The 18,159-nt window shown below is 43.3% G+C and overlaps 1 protein-coding gene across 1 annotated transcript in view; it reads right to left on the reverse strand.

Annotated features, from left to right (window-relative positions):
* Window positions 1–17,161, reverse strand: part of LOC143770048 (uncharacterized) — a 30,480-nt gene extending 13,319 nt beyond the window's left edge. Inside the window, exons 1-8 of the mRNA XM_077259276.1 lie at window positions 17,157–17,161; window positions 16,864–16,920; window positions 15,947–15,968; window positions 15,412–15,430; window positions 15,098–15,163; window positions 11,760–11,834; window positions 7,531–7,593; window positions 3,471–3,545 (exon numbers count right to left, since the gene is read on the reverse strand). Of these exons, the coding sequence (XP_077115391.1) occupies window positions 3,471–3,545; window positions 7,531–7,593; window positions 11,760–11,834; window positions 15,098–15,163; window positions 15,412–15,430; window positions 15,947–15,968; window positions 16,864–16,899 (356 nt within the window). The 5' untranslated portion in view covers window positions 16,900–16,920; window positions 17,157–17,161. The remainder of the gene's footprint in view (window positions 1–3,470; window positions 3,546–7,530; window positions 7,594–11,759; window positions 11,835–15,097; window positions 15,164–15,411; window positions 15,431–15,946; window positions 15,969–16,863; window positions 16,921–17,156) is intronic.
* Window positions 17,162–18,159: the final 998 nt, after the last annotated feature.

The following is an 18,159-nucleotide window of genomic DNA, read 5'->3' on the forward strand; positions in this document are numbered from 1 at the left end:
GGGGGCAACCTTTACCAGATGAAACGGAATTATAATGTTCTCTGAATCTATGAAACATGGGGCGTATGGTTTTCCCAATATAGAAAAAATGGCAGGGACAACGAATAAGGTAAACTACGTACTGGGTTTTACATGTAACTAATTGACGGACTGTGTGACAAACAGGACCAATGTGAATAGGATTGTCCAGGAGTCTAAGGTGGCAGAAGCTACAATTCCCACATTTATAATTACCAGTAGGTTGTAATCTTTTCAACCAATTCTTTTCTGTGGGTGCCAATCGATTTTTAACCAAAAGGTCTCCTAAATTTGTCGTGCGTTTATATGCGAAGGTGGGGTGATTAACCAACACTGAAGATAATTCTCTATCGTTCTGCAAAATATGCCAGTTTTTATTTATAGCCGCATAAATTTCTTTATCCATTGGGCTATGTGTAAAGGTAAATACAAATTTTGTATTTTTATCCGTTCTCTCACTGCGAGAGGTTGTAGACCTTTTACGATTTCTTAATAAATCTAATTGTGTTAGTTTCATCACCCTGCCTTCGGCTGTTGACAAAATTTTAGAGGGATAATTTCTCTTAAGAAGATTAGTTTTGAGTTCAGTTCGGGGGATTTTCAAGGATTCCGCATGATAAGGGCATCGATGCTATTCGCACGATTCTACTCAACACTGACAAAGATCGTGATTTCATTGAGTTCATTACTGAGAGCTTGCAATTTATTTTGGCACACAACGCATTTAAATTTTGTGATAAATGGTTCCTGCAATGCACAGGAACCGCAATGGGTACGCCTGTTGCATGCGTTTTTGCAAATTTATTTTTAGCGGTTTTTGAAGAAAAATACATCACATCCGTTACCAACCCGTTTCTGCATTATATACGTACGTACCATAGATTTGCGGACGATATTTTTATTGTGTGGGATGGTACAAAAAATGACTTCCTTGACTTCACTGCCCACCTTAATTCTATCAATGAGGACAATATGCAATTCACAGCTTGTTTTGGAGGTGATTCGCTCGAATTCCTCGATGTGAAAATTGATATAATAGAAGGAATAATAAATACATCGGTACATAAAAAACCTACTGCAACTAATAGCATACTTCATTTCAATAGCGCCCATCCTTTCCATACAAGGAATAGTATACCCTATAGCCAAATGATTCGCTATAGAAAAATCAATAATAATGACACAATTTTTAAAAAGCAAATAACTGAACTCAAAACTAATCTTCTTAAGAGAAATTATCCCTCTAAAAATTTTGTCAACAGCCGAAGGCAGGGTGATGAAACTAACACAATTAGATTTATTAAGAAATCGTAAAAGGTCTACAACCTCTCGCAGTGAGAGAACGGATAAAAATACAAAATTTGTATTTACCTTTACACATAGCCCAATGGATAAAGAAATTTATGCGGCTATAAATAAAAACTGGCATATTTTGCAGAACGATAGAGAATTATCTTCAGTGTTGGTTAATCACCCCACCTTCGCATATAAACGCACGACAAATTTAGGAGACCTTTTGGTTAAAAATCGATTGGCACCCACAGAAAAGAATTGGTTGAAAAGATTACAACCTACTGGTAATTATAAATGTGGGAATTGTAGCTTCTGCCACCTTAGACTCCTGGACAATCCTATTCACATTGGTCCTGTTTGTCACACAGTCCGTCAATTAGTTACATGTAAAACCCAGTACGTAGTTTACCTTATTCGTTGTCCCTGCCATTTTTTCTATATTGGGAAAACCATACGCCCCATGTTTCATAGATTCAGAGAACATTATAATTCCGTTTCATCTGGTAAAGGTTGCCCCCGATTCATTAAACATATGCGGGAGATACATAATGCAAACCCAAATGTTCTACGATTTGCTGGTCTTGAAACAGTTAATACCCCGCTTAACGGGGGGGATCGCAAAAAACTGCTACTTCAATGCGAAGCTAGGTGGATTATGGAGACCAACGCACAGGGACCTATCGGACTGAATGACAAGCTTGATATGACCATTTTTTTGTAAAAAAATTATATATTCCCTTTGTAAAGCTATTGTCCGGTAAATGTGACTTTTTATGAAAAATATTTAAGACGCTTATACGTGTTATTTGGTGTTTATAATTAGCTTTGTTTTTATCACTCACCTGTATGTATTTAGTCGTCTAGTTTCCTATATAGGATATGACGTTTTTAATTCATGCACCTGGACCCGTGGAAGCGCACAAGCGCGAAACGGCCGTTGTCCTTTTCTCTCCCCTGCACCTTTTCCTCTACCAGCCGCCACTCCGTATTATGTCCATTATAGCATAATATGAATAAAGGACTTTGATTCACAGCAACATTGGGGTGAGTGCCACTTCTATTTCTCTGCATTTGGATTCACATTAACTTTTATTGTTGAGCACCACCCGCGTATTGCTGCAATACATGTGCCAATTGTGTCTTCAATGGAATCCTAATCCTGGTATCGAATTATCTTCATTTTCTCGCCTGGTGCCATTCTCATCTATACTTTGTCGTTTTTACATGTGAGGTCTATTTATTACATAGGTTGTAAAAAAGACCCCGGTCCATCAGGTTCATCCTTTCTCCACTAATTGTGCATTTTGTCACTAAACTAACTATAACCTGCAATGTTATGTGTATTGCGGAAATCATCCAGCCCTTAAGTGTCAGCCATTACTTCCTCCTGTGGTCGGCATTCCACAGTCTGACTGCTGTAACTGTAAAGAACCCTTTCCTATTTAGCTGCTGGAATCGCCTTTCTTCCAGCTGTAATGAGTGCCCCTGGTCCTTAGTACGGTCCTTGGGAGGAATAAGTCATGTGTAGTCCTTTGTACTGACCACATGTATATTTATGAAGGAGATCTCCTCCGAGACATCTATTTTCTGATCTAAACAAGCCCAACTTTTCCAACCTTTCATCATATGAGAAGTCTCCATTCCTGGTAATAATCTAGTTTCTGTCTTTGAACTGACTCTATCTTCTGAATATCCTTTTTAAAGTGTGGAACCCAAAACTGGATCCCATATTCCAGATGTGGCCTGACAAGTGATTTATAAAGGGCTAACAGTATGGGATCGCAGGAATTCATCTCTTTTTATACACCGTAAAATCTTGTTGCTTTTGCAGCTGCTGCCTGACATTGAGTACTGCTGCTCAGCTTACGTGTTACCAGAATCCCTACTCATGATCTGTAGTCCTGAGTATACTCCCATTTAATGTATATGCAGCCATAGGATTACGCAGCGCGGGGAGCACAGGCCGTGTGGTGGTGCAGGAAGCTGATGGCTCCCGGCTCCACTATTGTATTCAGCCATATATATGAGGATACAGATTGGACATGTGCCGACCTCCTGAGTCCTATAAACCTCCTAAACTGAGAAATGACAACTATCAGCGTAGACAGATGTATAATGTGTGCAGACATATCATTTCTACCTGGAAAAAAAGCACTTACAAAGTTTTCTCCATCATGTGAAGCTCTTCCGTCTCCTTTTCCAATCTTTCTTGTAATTTTAGTTTGATTTCTCCCCTGTTGTACATGGAACATAAATCATTATTTCATATGTTTATGTATAAATATCAGCAATTTGAGGAGCAGCAGCGATCACATTCCCCTCCGTCTCCATCCCAAATACTTTCCCAACACAACTACATCACACAAATGATACAAACTTGTATACTCAGAGCTATCACTAGGGGGCGCTCACTCTGTGGGGATAGAAGCCTAGAGGGCTGGCGGCATAAATAGACCCCATGGGTATTATATATTTTCTATATATATGTATATATATATATATATATATATATATATATATATATATATATATATATATATATATATATATACTAGATGGTGGCCCGATTCTAACGCATCGGGTATTCTAGAATATGTATGTAGTTTATTTATGAAGATTTTAGAATAATACATTGAATACACAGGATTCATACACTGCGTCTGTCGCTGATTGTTCACGGCTGGCCATGTAGTATATAACAGCCCACGTAGTATATTGCACAGCCACGTAGTATATAGCACAGCCCACAGAGTGCATAACAGCCCACATAGCATATAACAGCCCTCGCACATAGTGCATAACACAGCGCACGTAGTGTATAACACAGCCCATGTAGTGTATAACACAGCCCATGTAGTGTATAACACAGCCCACGTAGTGTATAACACAGCCCACGTAGTGTATAACACAGCCCACGTAGTGTATAACACAGCCAACGTAGTGTATAACACAGCCCATGTAGTGTATAACACAGCCCATGTAGTGTATAACACAGCCCACGTAGTGTATAACACAGCCCACGTAGTGTATAACACAGCCCACGTAGTGTATAACACAGCCAACGTAGTGTATAACACAGCCCATGTAGTGTATAACACAGCCCACGTAGTATATTGTACAGCCCACGTAGTATATAGCACAGCCCACGCAGTATATTGCACAGCCCACGTAGTATATTGCACAGCCCACGCAGTATATTGCACACAATACGGTCCAAATCCAGGGGGCGGTGCAATGTTGGCACCGATTGAAGCAAACGCATGAGAACTGTTGATGCTTCTGATATTTTCCATGAAATTTCTACTGTGTTGATGCATTCCTTTCATTAACTGCTCAAACGGATCTGAGTAGTGAGGTCTCGGTAGCATAATTTTTCCTTTTTGGCAGCATTGAGTAAACTGATTGTCAGATGGTTTTTCATCAATGAAATTCAGAGAGTCGCATTTAGAGCAAACTGCATTCATATTCCCACAGTAGTGTTCATGAATTGTACTTTCATTGTCTGTTACGTAATGTGCAAGTTGTTGAATTTTGTCCTGGTCGTGCCTTAGTTGGTAGAGCATTCGTTTTTTATGAATTTGGTGATCATGTTGTTCCTGTCATACAACAGTTTGTTGTAGTGTCTCCGGTTGGCGACGGTGTCTGTGAGATTCCGCATCCTGGGCTTGTCTAGCAGCAGTTTGTTGTGGTGCCTCCTGTTGGCGACATTGTCTGTGAGATTCCACATCCTGGGTTTGTCTGGCGGCAGTTTGTTGTGGTGTCTCCTGTTCCTGATGTTGTCGTTTTCTTGCTGCTGCTTTTCTGTCATCCTCATTGGCGTATTTTCGTTTACGACCCATTCTAAGATAGAAACACAGGGAGATGCTTCCCATACAGGGAGACGCAGGCACACACTCTCTACACAATGGCGGCACTTGACAGCAGTGGAGGCCTCGACCAATCAGCAAGGCGGGATTTCCGAGACAGACAGACAATTAGACCCTTAGACAACACAACGGCGGCACTTGACAGCAGTGGAGGCCGGCTGGCCTCGACCAATCAGTGACGTGGGATTTCCAGGACAGACAGACAATTAAACTCTTAGACAATTATATATATATATATATATAAATATATATATATATATATATATATATATATATATATATATATATATATATATGTCCCAGACTTATTTTAATGCTTTAATTTTCCATTTTGGAGCCTTCATTTTTTTACTCCCCTCCTTCCAAGAGCCACATCCCTTTATGTTTTGGTCTACACAGACATTTGAGGATTTGTTGACACAAGCAGAATTATTATTATTTTTTCATTTGTAAAATGTATTTCTGCATGTGTGGTCATAATCATACTGACCTGGAGAATCATATCGTCAGGTCATTCCTACTGTATAATTAACATTCTAAGTAAAAATACCCAAAAACCATTGCAGAATTTCTTTTTTCCTGCAGCTTTGAAGCACTTGGAATTTTATTTCTAATCACATGATAAATTAAAAAGTGTTTTTCAAATATACAACTCATCCAGCAAAAAAACAAGCCCTCATATGGCTATGTCAATGGAAAAACAAAAAATTATGGCACTTAGTAGTGGGGGGGAATGAATACACAAAAAATGGAAAATCACCATGATGGTAAGGGGTTAAATAGGTGAACAGCCGCAGGTGGAGCTCAGTCCGGCTGTGCTGTTATAGGCAGATGATGGCTGTGAAACACAGCAAGTATCTACCTGATGCAGCTTCTGAGCCGCTCTATACTCCTGATGTGACCACATGCCGCCATCATCGGGATAAAGCGACCTTCCCACTCACAATACAGAACCACAATCCATGTATAATGCAGATCTGACCCCTGGTGGCCGCCTGCTTCCTCTATCCGCCACTATTCCTCTGCTCTCTAGACCTTCCCTTCATGTGTGAGCGCCAGGAGTCTCCAGACAGTGTTCTTGGGGAGTCTGAGACATGCCCCTGCTCTGGGCTGGTCCATCTACAAGCAGAGGGGAGAATCTCCCACCCCATAGAGCAGTGTGCATAGTCCAGCCTGATCAGTCACCCTGTGCTGTAGGGGGATATGAGACCCCCAGAGCTCACTGTGCATAGAGGAGGCCGGCAGTAATGTCACATATATAGAGGACGGGGAAAACATCAAACATCATCTTACAGATGTGCCTTTTCTGGGGTGGCTGGGAGCAGATGTTTTTTGCCGGGGGGCAATAACCATGGACCCTCTCTAGGCTATTAATATCTGCCCTCAGTCACTGGCTTTCCCACTCTGGCGGAGAAAATTGAGCCGGAGCCCATGCCAGTTTTTTCCGTGATTTAACCCTTAATTTTAACACCTAGAGCTCCCAAATTTTGCACACACACACACACTACTAACATTATTAGTGAGGAATATGTAATAATATAAGGGATATGAGATGGTTTACTGTCTGTAAACCTTGTCTCATATCCTGTCGGGTTTGATAAGGAGATAGCAAAAGCCGGCAATTGAATTACTGGCTTTTATGCTATCTAGCGCTGTATGACATATAAATATATATTTATACCTATTCTATGTGTAGTCATTTATTCTACCTATTCTATTCTATTCTGTCAGTGTGATTTTACTGTACACCGCACTGAATTACCGGCTTTTCCATAGAACACCGCTGCGTATTTCTCGCAAGTCACACTGATGGTCCGTGTGTAATCCGTATTTTTCTCGCCCCCATAGACTTGCATTGGCGTATTTTTGGAGGAATACGCTGACAATCGCATCATGCTGCGATTTTCTCAGCCCGTAAAATACGGCTGAGAAATATAAGGCTGATGGGAGCTGCCCCATAGAGAAACATTGGTCCGTGTGTAATCCGTATTTTTCTCGCCCCCATAGACTTGCATTGGCGTATTTTTGGAGGAATACGCTGACAATCGCATCATGCTGCGATTTTCTCAGCCCGTAAAATACGGCCGAGAAATATAAGGCTGATGGGAGCTGCCCCATAGAGAAACATTGGTCCGTGTGCAATGTGTAGTTTTTGCGCCTCTCGCTCGTCCTTATTCCTCTCTAGTGTGACCCCGGCCTCTGTGTAGTAGATATACGGTGTATCATGTGCAGACAGGTTTACATCATCTGTCCCTGAATACAGACAATCACACATCGGGGATAAGGAAACGTCTGTATCATTATGGGATCTATAAGGTTTGCTTATATTAGATCAGTAATTGTCGGCACTTACATAATCATTATTCTGTTCTTCATCAGTTTTGTTTTTTTCTTTCTTTCATTTTTCTCTTTCTCACTATTGTACAATGAAGATACATCCATTTATGTTAAATGGTCACAAACTCAATAGTACGAGAAAATGTAAGAAGCTTTGTAATATAGCTTATCAGAGAAATTTGCTTCCTTCTCCACTTATGAGCCAGTTCCAATGACTCCTGCGTCTTGAACGCACCATCCCCGCCAAAAAAATCAGTTTAAAGTGAACCTGTCAGGTCTTATAACGCTATTATCTGCAGATATTGGATTAATCTACAAGTCAATAGTGTTATGAATTTGCTGGCCGCTGTACTGAAAGTGCGTCACCTGGGAGAAAATTATCTGTTTTTCTTCTGGGAGCCACCGGCTTTCAGTCATGCAGGCATGCCCGGAGGAATTACAGTCACGGCTCACAGAGTTGTGAGTGGCGATTAACAAGTTGCTCAGAAGTGCATCAGTGCAGAGCCGGCTGTCAGTCAGTGTCGGTGTGCAGTTACAGCCGCCCTCACTGTGACTGAAGCTGTGCCGGTCACTCCTCTATGACTGAAAGCCGGAGGCTCCTCTATTACCGGTATATACGGTAAGCGCACTACACTCGGATGACATCCAAGTGCAGTCCGAAGCTTCGCACACACCCATAGACTTGTATGGGTGAGTGTGATACAATTGCTAAATCGGCATGTGAAAATAAACTCTGATCTGAGCTGCCCCATAGAATAACATTGGTCCGAGTAGTGTGAGATGTTTTATCATGTAGCACTCGGCCGTGTTATAGGCTCGTGTGACCGAACCCTTAACCTGCACATTTACCCCATATCTGCAGGCTAATAGCATTTGGGGACCTGACAGGTTCCCTACAAACTCCTCCAAACGGTGCACCTTTCCTGTGGTGTAATTCTTCACCCTTTCTTGTGGGGGTCAGTGGCATTTTTTTTTTTACAAGCACAGCATGCTGTAGAGTCGGCCTTTTCTCCGACTGGCACCAACCTGATGATATTGTATCCAAAGGATAAATCCCATTAGGTCGGGCTGACTGATTGTCAGCAACAGGAGTATAAGATTTTTATTCACCTGATAATATTGGCGCACTAGGCAGCACCAGGCAGGGAACAGTGTGGAGAATATATGCACCAGACCAAAATCATCCTGCTCTCGGGGCACTTACATCCTCATTTACATATAATACTACAGCTCTGGCAAAAAAAGAGACCACCACATGAAAACTCTGTCATGGGCAGCCCAATCTCCAGACCTGAACCCGATTGAAAACCTCTGGAATGTAATCAAGAGGATGATGGATAGTCACAAGCCATCAAACAAAGAAGAGCTGCTTACATTTTTGCGCCAGAAGCAGTGTGAAATACTGATGGAAAGCATACCAAGACACATGAAAGCTGTGATTAAAAATCATGGTTATTCCACAAAATATTGATTTCTGAACTCTTCCTGAATTACAACATTAGTATTGTTGTTCCTAAATGATTATGAACGTGTTTTCTTTGCATTATTTGAGGTCTGAAAGCACTGTTTTTTTTATTTTGACCATTTCTCCTTTTCAGAAAAAAAATACAAAATTTATTGCTTGGAAATTCGGAGACATGTTGTCAGAAGTTTATAGAATAAAAGAATAATTAACATTTTACTCAAAAATATACCTATAAATGAGCATTTTGCAGTGGTCTCTTAATTTTTGCCAGAGCTGTATATAATACTATATTCTCTGATACAATATACCTAATTTTGTGGACCATAAGAAGCCCCCAAATTTCAGGGAGAAATATAAGAAAAAATATTTTTGATTAAAATAGTCATGCGTTTTATAGTCCTATTTTTACGGTAGCCTACTGGGAGGACCATGGCGGCGGAGGGGGGTGCCAGGAGGTAGTGTCACTGCTGCAGGAAGCTGGTGGTGGTAGGAGGAGAGGAGCGATGCTGTGTGCTCCTAGCTAGGAGGAGGGGATGTTCGGCTGTGTGAGGCTGTGGCAGGTTCCGGGCAGGGAAGAGGGGGTGTTCGGCGGTGTGAGGCTGTGGCGGGTTCCAGGCTGGGAGGAGGGGGTGTGAGGCGGTGTGAGGCTGTGGCGGGATCAGGGCTGGGAGGAGGGGGTGTTCGGTGGTGAGAGGCTGTGGCAGGTTCTGGGCTGGGAGGAGGGGGTGTTTGGCGGTGTGAGGCTGTGGCAGGTTCCAGGCTGGGAGGAGGGGGTGTTCGGCAGTGCGAGGCTGTGGCAGGTTCCGGGCTGGGAGGAGGGGGTGTTCGGTGGTGAGAGGCTGTGGCGGGTTCCGGGCTGGGAGGAGGGGGTGTTTGGCGGTGTGAGGCTGTGGCGGGTTCCGGGCTGGGAGGAGAGGGTGTTCGGTGGTGCAAGGCTGTGGCGGGTTCCGGGCTCGGAGGAGGGGGTGTTTGGTGTGAGGCTGTGGCGGGTTTCGGGCTGGGAGGAGGGGGTGTTTGGTGGTGTGAGGCTGTGGCAGGTTTTTATGGTAGCCTACTGGGAGGACTACGGTGGAGGAGCGGGGTGCCAGGAGGCAGTGTCACTGCTGCAGGAAGGTGGTGGTGGTAGGAGGAGAGGAGCGATGCTGTGTGCTCCTGGCTAGGAGGAGGGAGTGTTCGGTGGTGTGAGGCTGTGGCGGGTTCCGGTTTGGGAGGAGGGGATGTTTGGCGGTGTGAGGCTGTGGCTGGTTCCCGTTTGGGAGGAGGGGGTGTTTGGTGGTGTGAGGCAGTGGCTGGTTTCGGGCTGGGAGAAGGGGGTGTTTGGTGGTGTGAGGCTGTGGCAGGTTTTTATGGTAGCCTACTGGGAGGACTACGGTGGAGGAGCGGGGTGCCAGGAGGCAGTGTCACTGCTGCAGGAAGCTGGTGGTGGTAGGAGGAGAGGAGCGATGCTGTGTGCTCCTGGCTAGGAGGAGGGGGTGTTCGGTGGTGTGAGGCTGTGGCGGGTTCCGGTTTGGGAGGAGGGGATGTTTGGCGGTGTGAGGCTGTGGCTGGTTCCCGTTTGGGAGGAGGGGGTGTTTGGCAGTGTGAGGCTGTGGCGGGTTCAGGGCTGGGAGGAGGGGGTGTTCGGCAGTGTGAGGCTGTGGCGGGTTCCGGGCTGGGAGGAGGGGGTGTGAGGCAGTGTGAGGCTGTGGCGGGTTCAGGGCTGGGAGGAGGGGGTGTTCGGCAGTGCGAGGCTGTGGCAGGTTCCGGGCTGGGAGGAGGGGGTGTTCGGTGGTGAGAGGCTGTGGCGGGTTCCGGGCTGGGAGGAGGGGGTGTTCAGCGGTGCGAGGCTGTGGCGGGCTGTGGGCTGGGAGGAAGGGATGTTTGGCGGTGCGAGGCTGTGGCGGGCTCACAATTCCAATCGTATTCACTGCGGTGTACCTTGGAAAAATGTCTGTGGGAGGCAGCGCATGAACAGGTTGAGATCTTGGGAGATGAGATCTTGGGATCAGAGATCTCAATCTGCAAACTTTTGGCTCGCCACAGCATCACACCGCCGAACACCCCCTCCTCCCAGCCCGGAACCCGCCACAGCTTCGCACCACCGAACACCCCCTCCTCCCAGTCCAGGTCTCCACTTTCTACCTGGTGGAGGTCCGACTACCAGTACTGCTACAGATCCTGAGAGTGAAGGGTCCGTAGTGCTGGTTTATTGCCGCATGTTCTCTATTATTCCATGTACCACTATGTGCTCAGCCATGTCTGTATTAGGCCACATTCACACTATCAGTATTTGGTCAGTATTTTACATCAGTATTTGTAATCCAAGACCAGTAGTGGGTGATAATACAGAAGTGGTGATGTGTTTCTATTATACTTTTCCTCTGATTGTTCCTCTCCTGATTTTGGCTTACAAATAAATAAGTAAAATACTGACCAAATACTGACCGTGTGAATGAGGCCTTAAGTGCAGCACTGCTCAGTCACCTACATAGAGCTGTGCTGTAGCCCCCCGCATAGTAGGTGGGTTTTTTATTGAATCTTGCTGGTAACTATTGTGTCCCCCAGTCACATTCTCAAAGTTTCCATGTAATTTAGTGTAAAGCATGTACAACATGTAAAGCGCCATGGAATAAATGGTGCTATAATAATAAATAGTAATAATAAATAATAATAATAAAGTGTAACTAAGCTCCGCACTGAGTTACAGCCCATGGTGGGGAGGAGAGAAGAAACTGTAAGAATATAGATCATTGTTATCTAGAACGATAACTTTTATTAGCTCGATAAGTCTCAGCACTTACAGAGTCAGATGAATATTTTTGAGGGCGATGTTCTCCTCTTTGATCTTCTTCTCTATCAGATGTAAGTTCCTCTCCCTAGTGTACATGGAAAATATATCTCATATTGAAATGTACAAATGCAATTAATTATCACGATATACAACAGCATTAGTAACCATGACAAACTGGGATAAATTCCTCCCCTTCTACCTCCATTCTAGGTACTTTCTTTGCCAACATTTTACATTGACTACATTCCACAGGTAAAGGGAATCTGTCTGCAGGTTTTTACTATTTAATCTGAGAGCAGCATGATGTAGGGGCAGAGACCTTGATTTCAGCAATATGTCACTAACTGGGCTGCTTGCTGTAGGTTAAATAAAATCACTGGTTTATCAGCAGGAGATTATCAGTAAAGGACTATACCGTGTTCCAAATTATTACGCAAATTGGATTTAAGTGTCATAAAGATTTAATTTTTTTGTTTTTCAAATAAACTCATGGATGGTGTTGTGTCTCAGGGCTCAATAGAATCACTGAAATCAATCTTAAACACGTATGATAATTAGTTTTCCAGGTGATTCTAATTAAAGGAAAACTACTTAAAAATGATATTCCACATTATTAAGCAGGCCACAGTTTTCAAGTAACATGGGAAAGAAAAACGATCTCTCTGCTGCCGAAAGGCATCAAATAGTGGAATGCCTTAGTCAAGGGATGAAAACATTAGATATTTCCCGAAAACTTAAGCGTGATCATCGTACTGTTAAGAGATTTGTGGCTGTATCTGAGCACAGATGTGTTTGTGCTGATAAAGGCATAATGAGGAAGGTTTCTGCCAGACAAGTTTGTCTCATTAAGAGAGCAGCTGCTAAAAAGCCATTACAAAGCAGCAAACAGTAATTTGAAGCTGCTGGTGCCTCTGGAGTCCCTCGAACCTCAAGGTGTAGGATCCTTCAAAGGCTTGCTGTGGTGCATAAACCTACTACTCGGCCACCCCTAAACAGTGTTCACAAGTAGAAACGGTTGCAGTGGGCCCAGACATACATGATGACAAATTTTCAAACAGTCTTGTTTACTTATGAGTGTCGAGCAACCCTGGATAGTCCAGATGGATGGAGTAGTGGATGGTTGGTGGATGGCCACCATGTCCCAACAAGGCTGCGACGTCAGCAAGGAGGTGGAGGAATTATGTTTTGGGCCGGAATCATGGGAAAACAGCTGGTAGTCCCCTTTAAGGTTCCTGAAGGTGTGAAAATGACCTCTGCAAAGTATATAGAGTTTCTGACTGACAAGTTTCTTCCATGGTATAAAAAGCAGGAACGTGCCTTCAGGAGCAAAATCATCTTCATGCATGACAATGCACCATCTCATGCTGCAAAGAATACCTCACTGGCTGCTATGGGCATAAAAGGAGATAAACTCATGGTGTGGCCACCATCTTCCCCTGACCTCAACCTTATAGAGAACCTTTGGAGTATCATCAAGCAAAGATCTATGAGGGTGGGAGGCAGTTCACATCAAAACAGCAGCTCTGGGAGGCTATTCTGACTTCATGCAAAGAAATACAAGCAGAAACTCTCCATAAACTCACAAGTTCAATGGATGCAAGAATTGTGAAGGTGATATCAAAGAAGGGTTCCTAGGTTAACATGTAACTTGGCCTGTTAGGATATTTTGGAGTTAACAACTTTTATCACAGAATATTGTATCACAAAATTCAATATAGATTCATTATAAACAAAATTAAAATACAAAGGGAAATGACACCTGAATGCCACGCCAGAGCAGAAAAGTAATACAAATGTCTATGTACACGACTGGAGAGAGTCTGAGATGGTATACTGGTAGTAACTCTGTATATAGATAGTAATAGGGTCAGACTAAAAGATTAATCCTAAACATGTACAAGTAAGGTTTGCATAAAGTGCATAGTGCTTAAATTTCATAGCATATCCATAAAATATAACAGAAGTAATATAGTGACACTGACACTCAATGTTTTAAGACAATAATATAAGTATAAGAAAAGGTCTGACCATAAATACTCCACTGGGTATTCCAAATATATTCACAGTGCTAAGGCATAAGTAGATAGACAGACAACCCTGCAGCAAGCGTGGGAAAGGCAGACCCCAACGTGCGTTTCCCAATGTGCTTCTCTGGGGGCGTACAAGAAAACGTAATGTTATCAGTGCGCCGGATCCAATTTTAATCTGTGTGTGCCAGTAATCTGTGTACTGACTGGTGGAGCATCGCACAGCAGCCCCTGCTGACTACCATCCCACCAAAATGTTGCTTCAGGCCCAATGTTTTCACCTTTATAAAGGATAGCACAAGAAAATGGACCTCAGAATGTGTAACTCAGTTTCTTCTGAGTGCGCTGATCCCCACATGTGGTCAGAAACCTGTGTGGACAAATGCCCGGGCTCAGAAGAGAAGGAGCAAGATTTCAGTTTTGGAACACAAATTTGGCTGAAATAGATTGCGGGTGCTATGTTGCATTTGCAGGGTCCTTAAGGTGTGTAAACAGCAGAAACCCCCACAAGTGACCCCATTGTGGAACCTATAGCTCTCAAGGATATAATCCAGAGGTATGGGGAGCATTGTGAGCTCACTGGTACTACACAGGATTGGGTAACATTAGATTGTCATATTGAAAACCCATCCAGAAATTCACATGCGGCCATGTTTAGCACGTTAGACTCCCAGGGGCTTCTGTGAACGTTTTAAAATGTGGTTGTGAAAATGAAAATTACATGTTCTTCTGCTAAAATGTTGTTTTAGCTCCAATTTTTTAATTTTCACAATGGATAAATAGCCCTAAAAGCTAACATATTGTGCCATTAAACTCATACGTTTTGGTTTAGGCTGTAACTTTTTACATTTTTTATGAATTAGCTATATAAACCCCTTTGCGACATTGGGTGTAATAGTACACCAATGTCGGATTCCCTCCCTTTGATGTGGGCATCGGCACTGAGCCCACATCTTTCCCGGCACATGTCGGCTGTGTTGAACAACTTACATGTGCCTCTAACAGCCGCGGGTGGAATCACAATCCACCCGCGGCTTTTAACTAGTTAAATGCCGCGGTCAAACCCTGACAGCAGCATTTAACGCACACTCCCGGCAAGCAAAATCCCGCCCATCGGCGACCCCGTCACATGATCGCGGATCACCGATGGGTTGGCATGACGACAAGAAGTCTCCAGCGGACCTCTATGGTTGTCACTGCCGGATTGCTATGAGCTACCTGAATAAGAGAATCAGCTGTCTGACATCAGGACACATCGATATCACTGTGTGATCTGTAAGGTTTGCTTATAATAGTGCGTTACTGTACATTTTTTACTTACGTTATTGTGAATCTCTCTTTAATATTTTTACTCAGATCTTCCAGAATTATTTTCAGGGGATTCACCCTATAGTACAAAGAGAACATGTCACTGTGTATGTTAGGTAAGGGAGAAACTGGGACTTTTTTGTTACACTGGTCATTTATTAAAAAAGATGTCAGAACTTAGTTCTCCCCATCCACAGTATAAGGAATAAGTTACTGATTATGGGGGGATCTGTCCGCTGGGACCTCCAGCTCTGAGATGTCCCATAGGATGGAGCCGAGGTGACGCATGCGCCCCACACACTGTACAATGAGACGAAAGACTCGTACCTGTGAATTAGTTCTGTAGCTGAAAGGCAAACAACAGTTTACAGTTAGATTTAATGACTTATTGTTAGGTTTTATTCACACTTCAATTTATTCTCATTCACACAAAACTAAGACAACTAGCATTCATTAGTGTGCTGCATCTGATTTTAAGCTTTTTAAATTTTTTTTTGTCTTTTGTGCCCATTTTTACCATCAGTATGTCATGAATTTCTCTTAGGCTGGGTTCACATTGCGTTCAGTGACTCCGTTAAACAGACTTCGTTACACCACGGCATAATGCGGTGTAATGTAGTCCGTTAACGCCGCCATTGAAAGCAATGTCGGACGCATCGCTAGCGCACGCCCACAATGGTCCCACCATTCAGCCTGCCCCTGTGCGTCTGAGACTCAGCTCAGCAGACGCCATTACATCAATAGATCGCGCCTGCGGTGCAAAGCCTCAGTCCCCGCACTGCACAGACTGGAGCAGGGCGCTGGGAGGAGACGGCGAGGTATAAATGCTGTAATTGTCAGTACTGAGAATGTCAATACTTACATCTCATGTTGGAAATTGCCGTCTGTAATAGTAAAAAGAGAAATGTATCAAATAATCACACAAGATAGATTTATTAATTGTAAGGCAATGTATGAGCAGAGCGCCAGTCCATGCCCCATGCAGCATTCATATAGTCCATAAACCGCACGCCTGGTAAGTGACAACTCAGCGACATCTGACTTTATTGTCCATTTATTCAAGTATTAAATATGTGGAATATATCTATAAATGAGCGGCATCTTATGAATCTCTGAAGCTGCGGCCATTTTTTCCATATTTATTTATGCTAAAAAATATGGGCATACTATATTCATCATGAAGTGTGTCAGGGTCTTTAGAGGGGTCTCAGATGCAGAGCCCACTCCACAGCGTTCAGTTGTCTGTATTATGTAGATGTCATCATCCTACATCGTCAGCAGTTGGCGTACCCGCTGATTGCCGCTATTAACCTGTTTAATGCCACTGTCAGCAGAGCTGAGAAAGCTGCCCCCGCCTACACCAGGCTCTGTATGTACAATGTCCATAGACAGTGAGCTGCCTGCCACAGGAGGGGCGCGTTGGACCAGGGCTCAGGGACCAGCTAGTCCCAGCATTGATAAGCTACTGGTACTAATACAATTATTGCAAGCAACCAGCAGCATGGAGCTTGATAAGAGGCATCACTGACATCTGTGTATTAACCCCTACAGCATGCTGTCTTCAGTTTACATAGCTAAAACCTGCTGACAGATTTCTACTAAATTTAAAAAAATGCAGATTTGGTATCATCGTAATCATACTGATCTGATTGGTCCAGGCAGTTGGTGGTGCGAAAATAACGGACATCAGACAACAGAAATTCATTTTTATATATATGTATAGAGATATCGTTACAATCACTATTCTGAATTACATGACTTTTCTTATTTCGAACTTACATAAATGTTTTCCCAAATTGCGCTCGTCATTCTCATACAATAAATAATCGCGTAAGCCTGAATTGGTTAAAAAGAGAGAGGTTTCCTTCTAAATATCCTAATGTTAAATGCCAGTTGTATCAATAGTACATATTGCCATAACGAGCTAATTATCAAATATAAGGTTTTTTAATTAAAAATGTATAGGATATGAGAACTGGGGAGTAGAGGAAGCTTGCCAGAAGAAATCAGAGACTTATATGGATAGGAAATGGGGAATAATAAGGACAGGAGTATAAGACGCTCATACTCACGAGGAAATTCCCTACTATAACCCTCAACGGAATTCTGGGCGAGCGGCTGCTTATATATTCCTCATGATGTCACAATATCCAGTCACCATGGCGCCGATCCTGTGATGTCACACCATTCTATAATGTGCTAGAGCAAGCCCTGCAGCCAATCAGATCAATAGAAATATGTGTAATAAAGTCTATGGAGGGTTTATAATAGTATGTAAATAATCTGATACAGTAAATTGCTACAAATGATAGGAAACAACAACCCCCCACAGACACGAGAACACATATACACGGAAGCCTCTTATCATCCAAGTTTTTTTCTTATATTGTTCTTATACACCATATGGGCAGAAGTATAGGCATACAGAATTTTAGGACATCCCATTCTACATCCATAGGCATTAATTTGAATTTTCGCCCTTTCTACAAGATTTTGGAGGTGTCTGTGGGAATTTTTGCCCCTTCATTCAGAAGAGCATTTGTGATGTCAGACACTGATGCTGGATGGGTGGTCCGGGCTGGCAATCTCCATTCTAGTAAATTCTGATGGGGTGGAAGTCCGGACTCTGTGTGGCCAGTCAGATTCTTCCCCACCAAACTCCCCCAACCTTGTCTTTATGGACCTTGCTTTGTGCACTGGAGCATAGTCGTGCTGGGAAAGAAAAGGCCCTTCTCCACTATATTGGAAGCATATATTTCTTCATAATGTCTTCTGTGCTGAAGAATTAAACCTTACCTTCACTTAAACTTAGATCCCTAAGTCGACCCCTGAAAACCAACCCTATAGCATTACCCTCCTCCGCCAAACTCTACAGCTGGCACAATGCAGTCAGGCAGGTAACATCTCCTGGCATTCACCAAACCTGGAGTCGTCCATCAGAAGACAGAGAAGCGCAATCCGTGACTGCACAGGACACGTTTCCACTGCTCTGCAGTATGGCAGATTGTAAAAGTGATAATGCTGAAAAGACATTTTAAGAAAGATGGAGCAAAATCTGGATATAAAAGCTGATAA

Source organism: Ranitomeya variabilis, chromosome 4 (assembly GCF_051348905.1).
Source record: "Ranitomeya variabilis isolate aRanVar5 chromosome 4, aRanVar5.hap1, whole genome shotgun sequence".
NCBI classification, from domain to species: Eukaryota; Metazoa; Chordata; class Amphibia; order Anura; family Dendrobatidae; genus Ranitomeya; species Ranitomeya variabilis.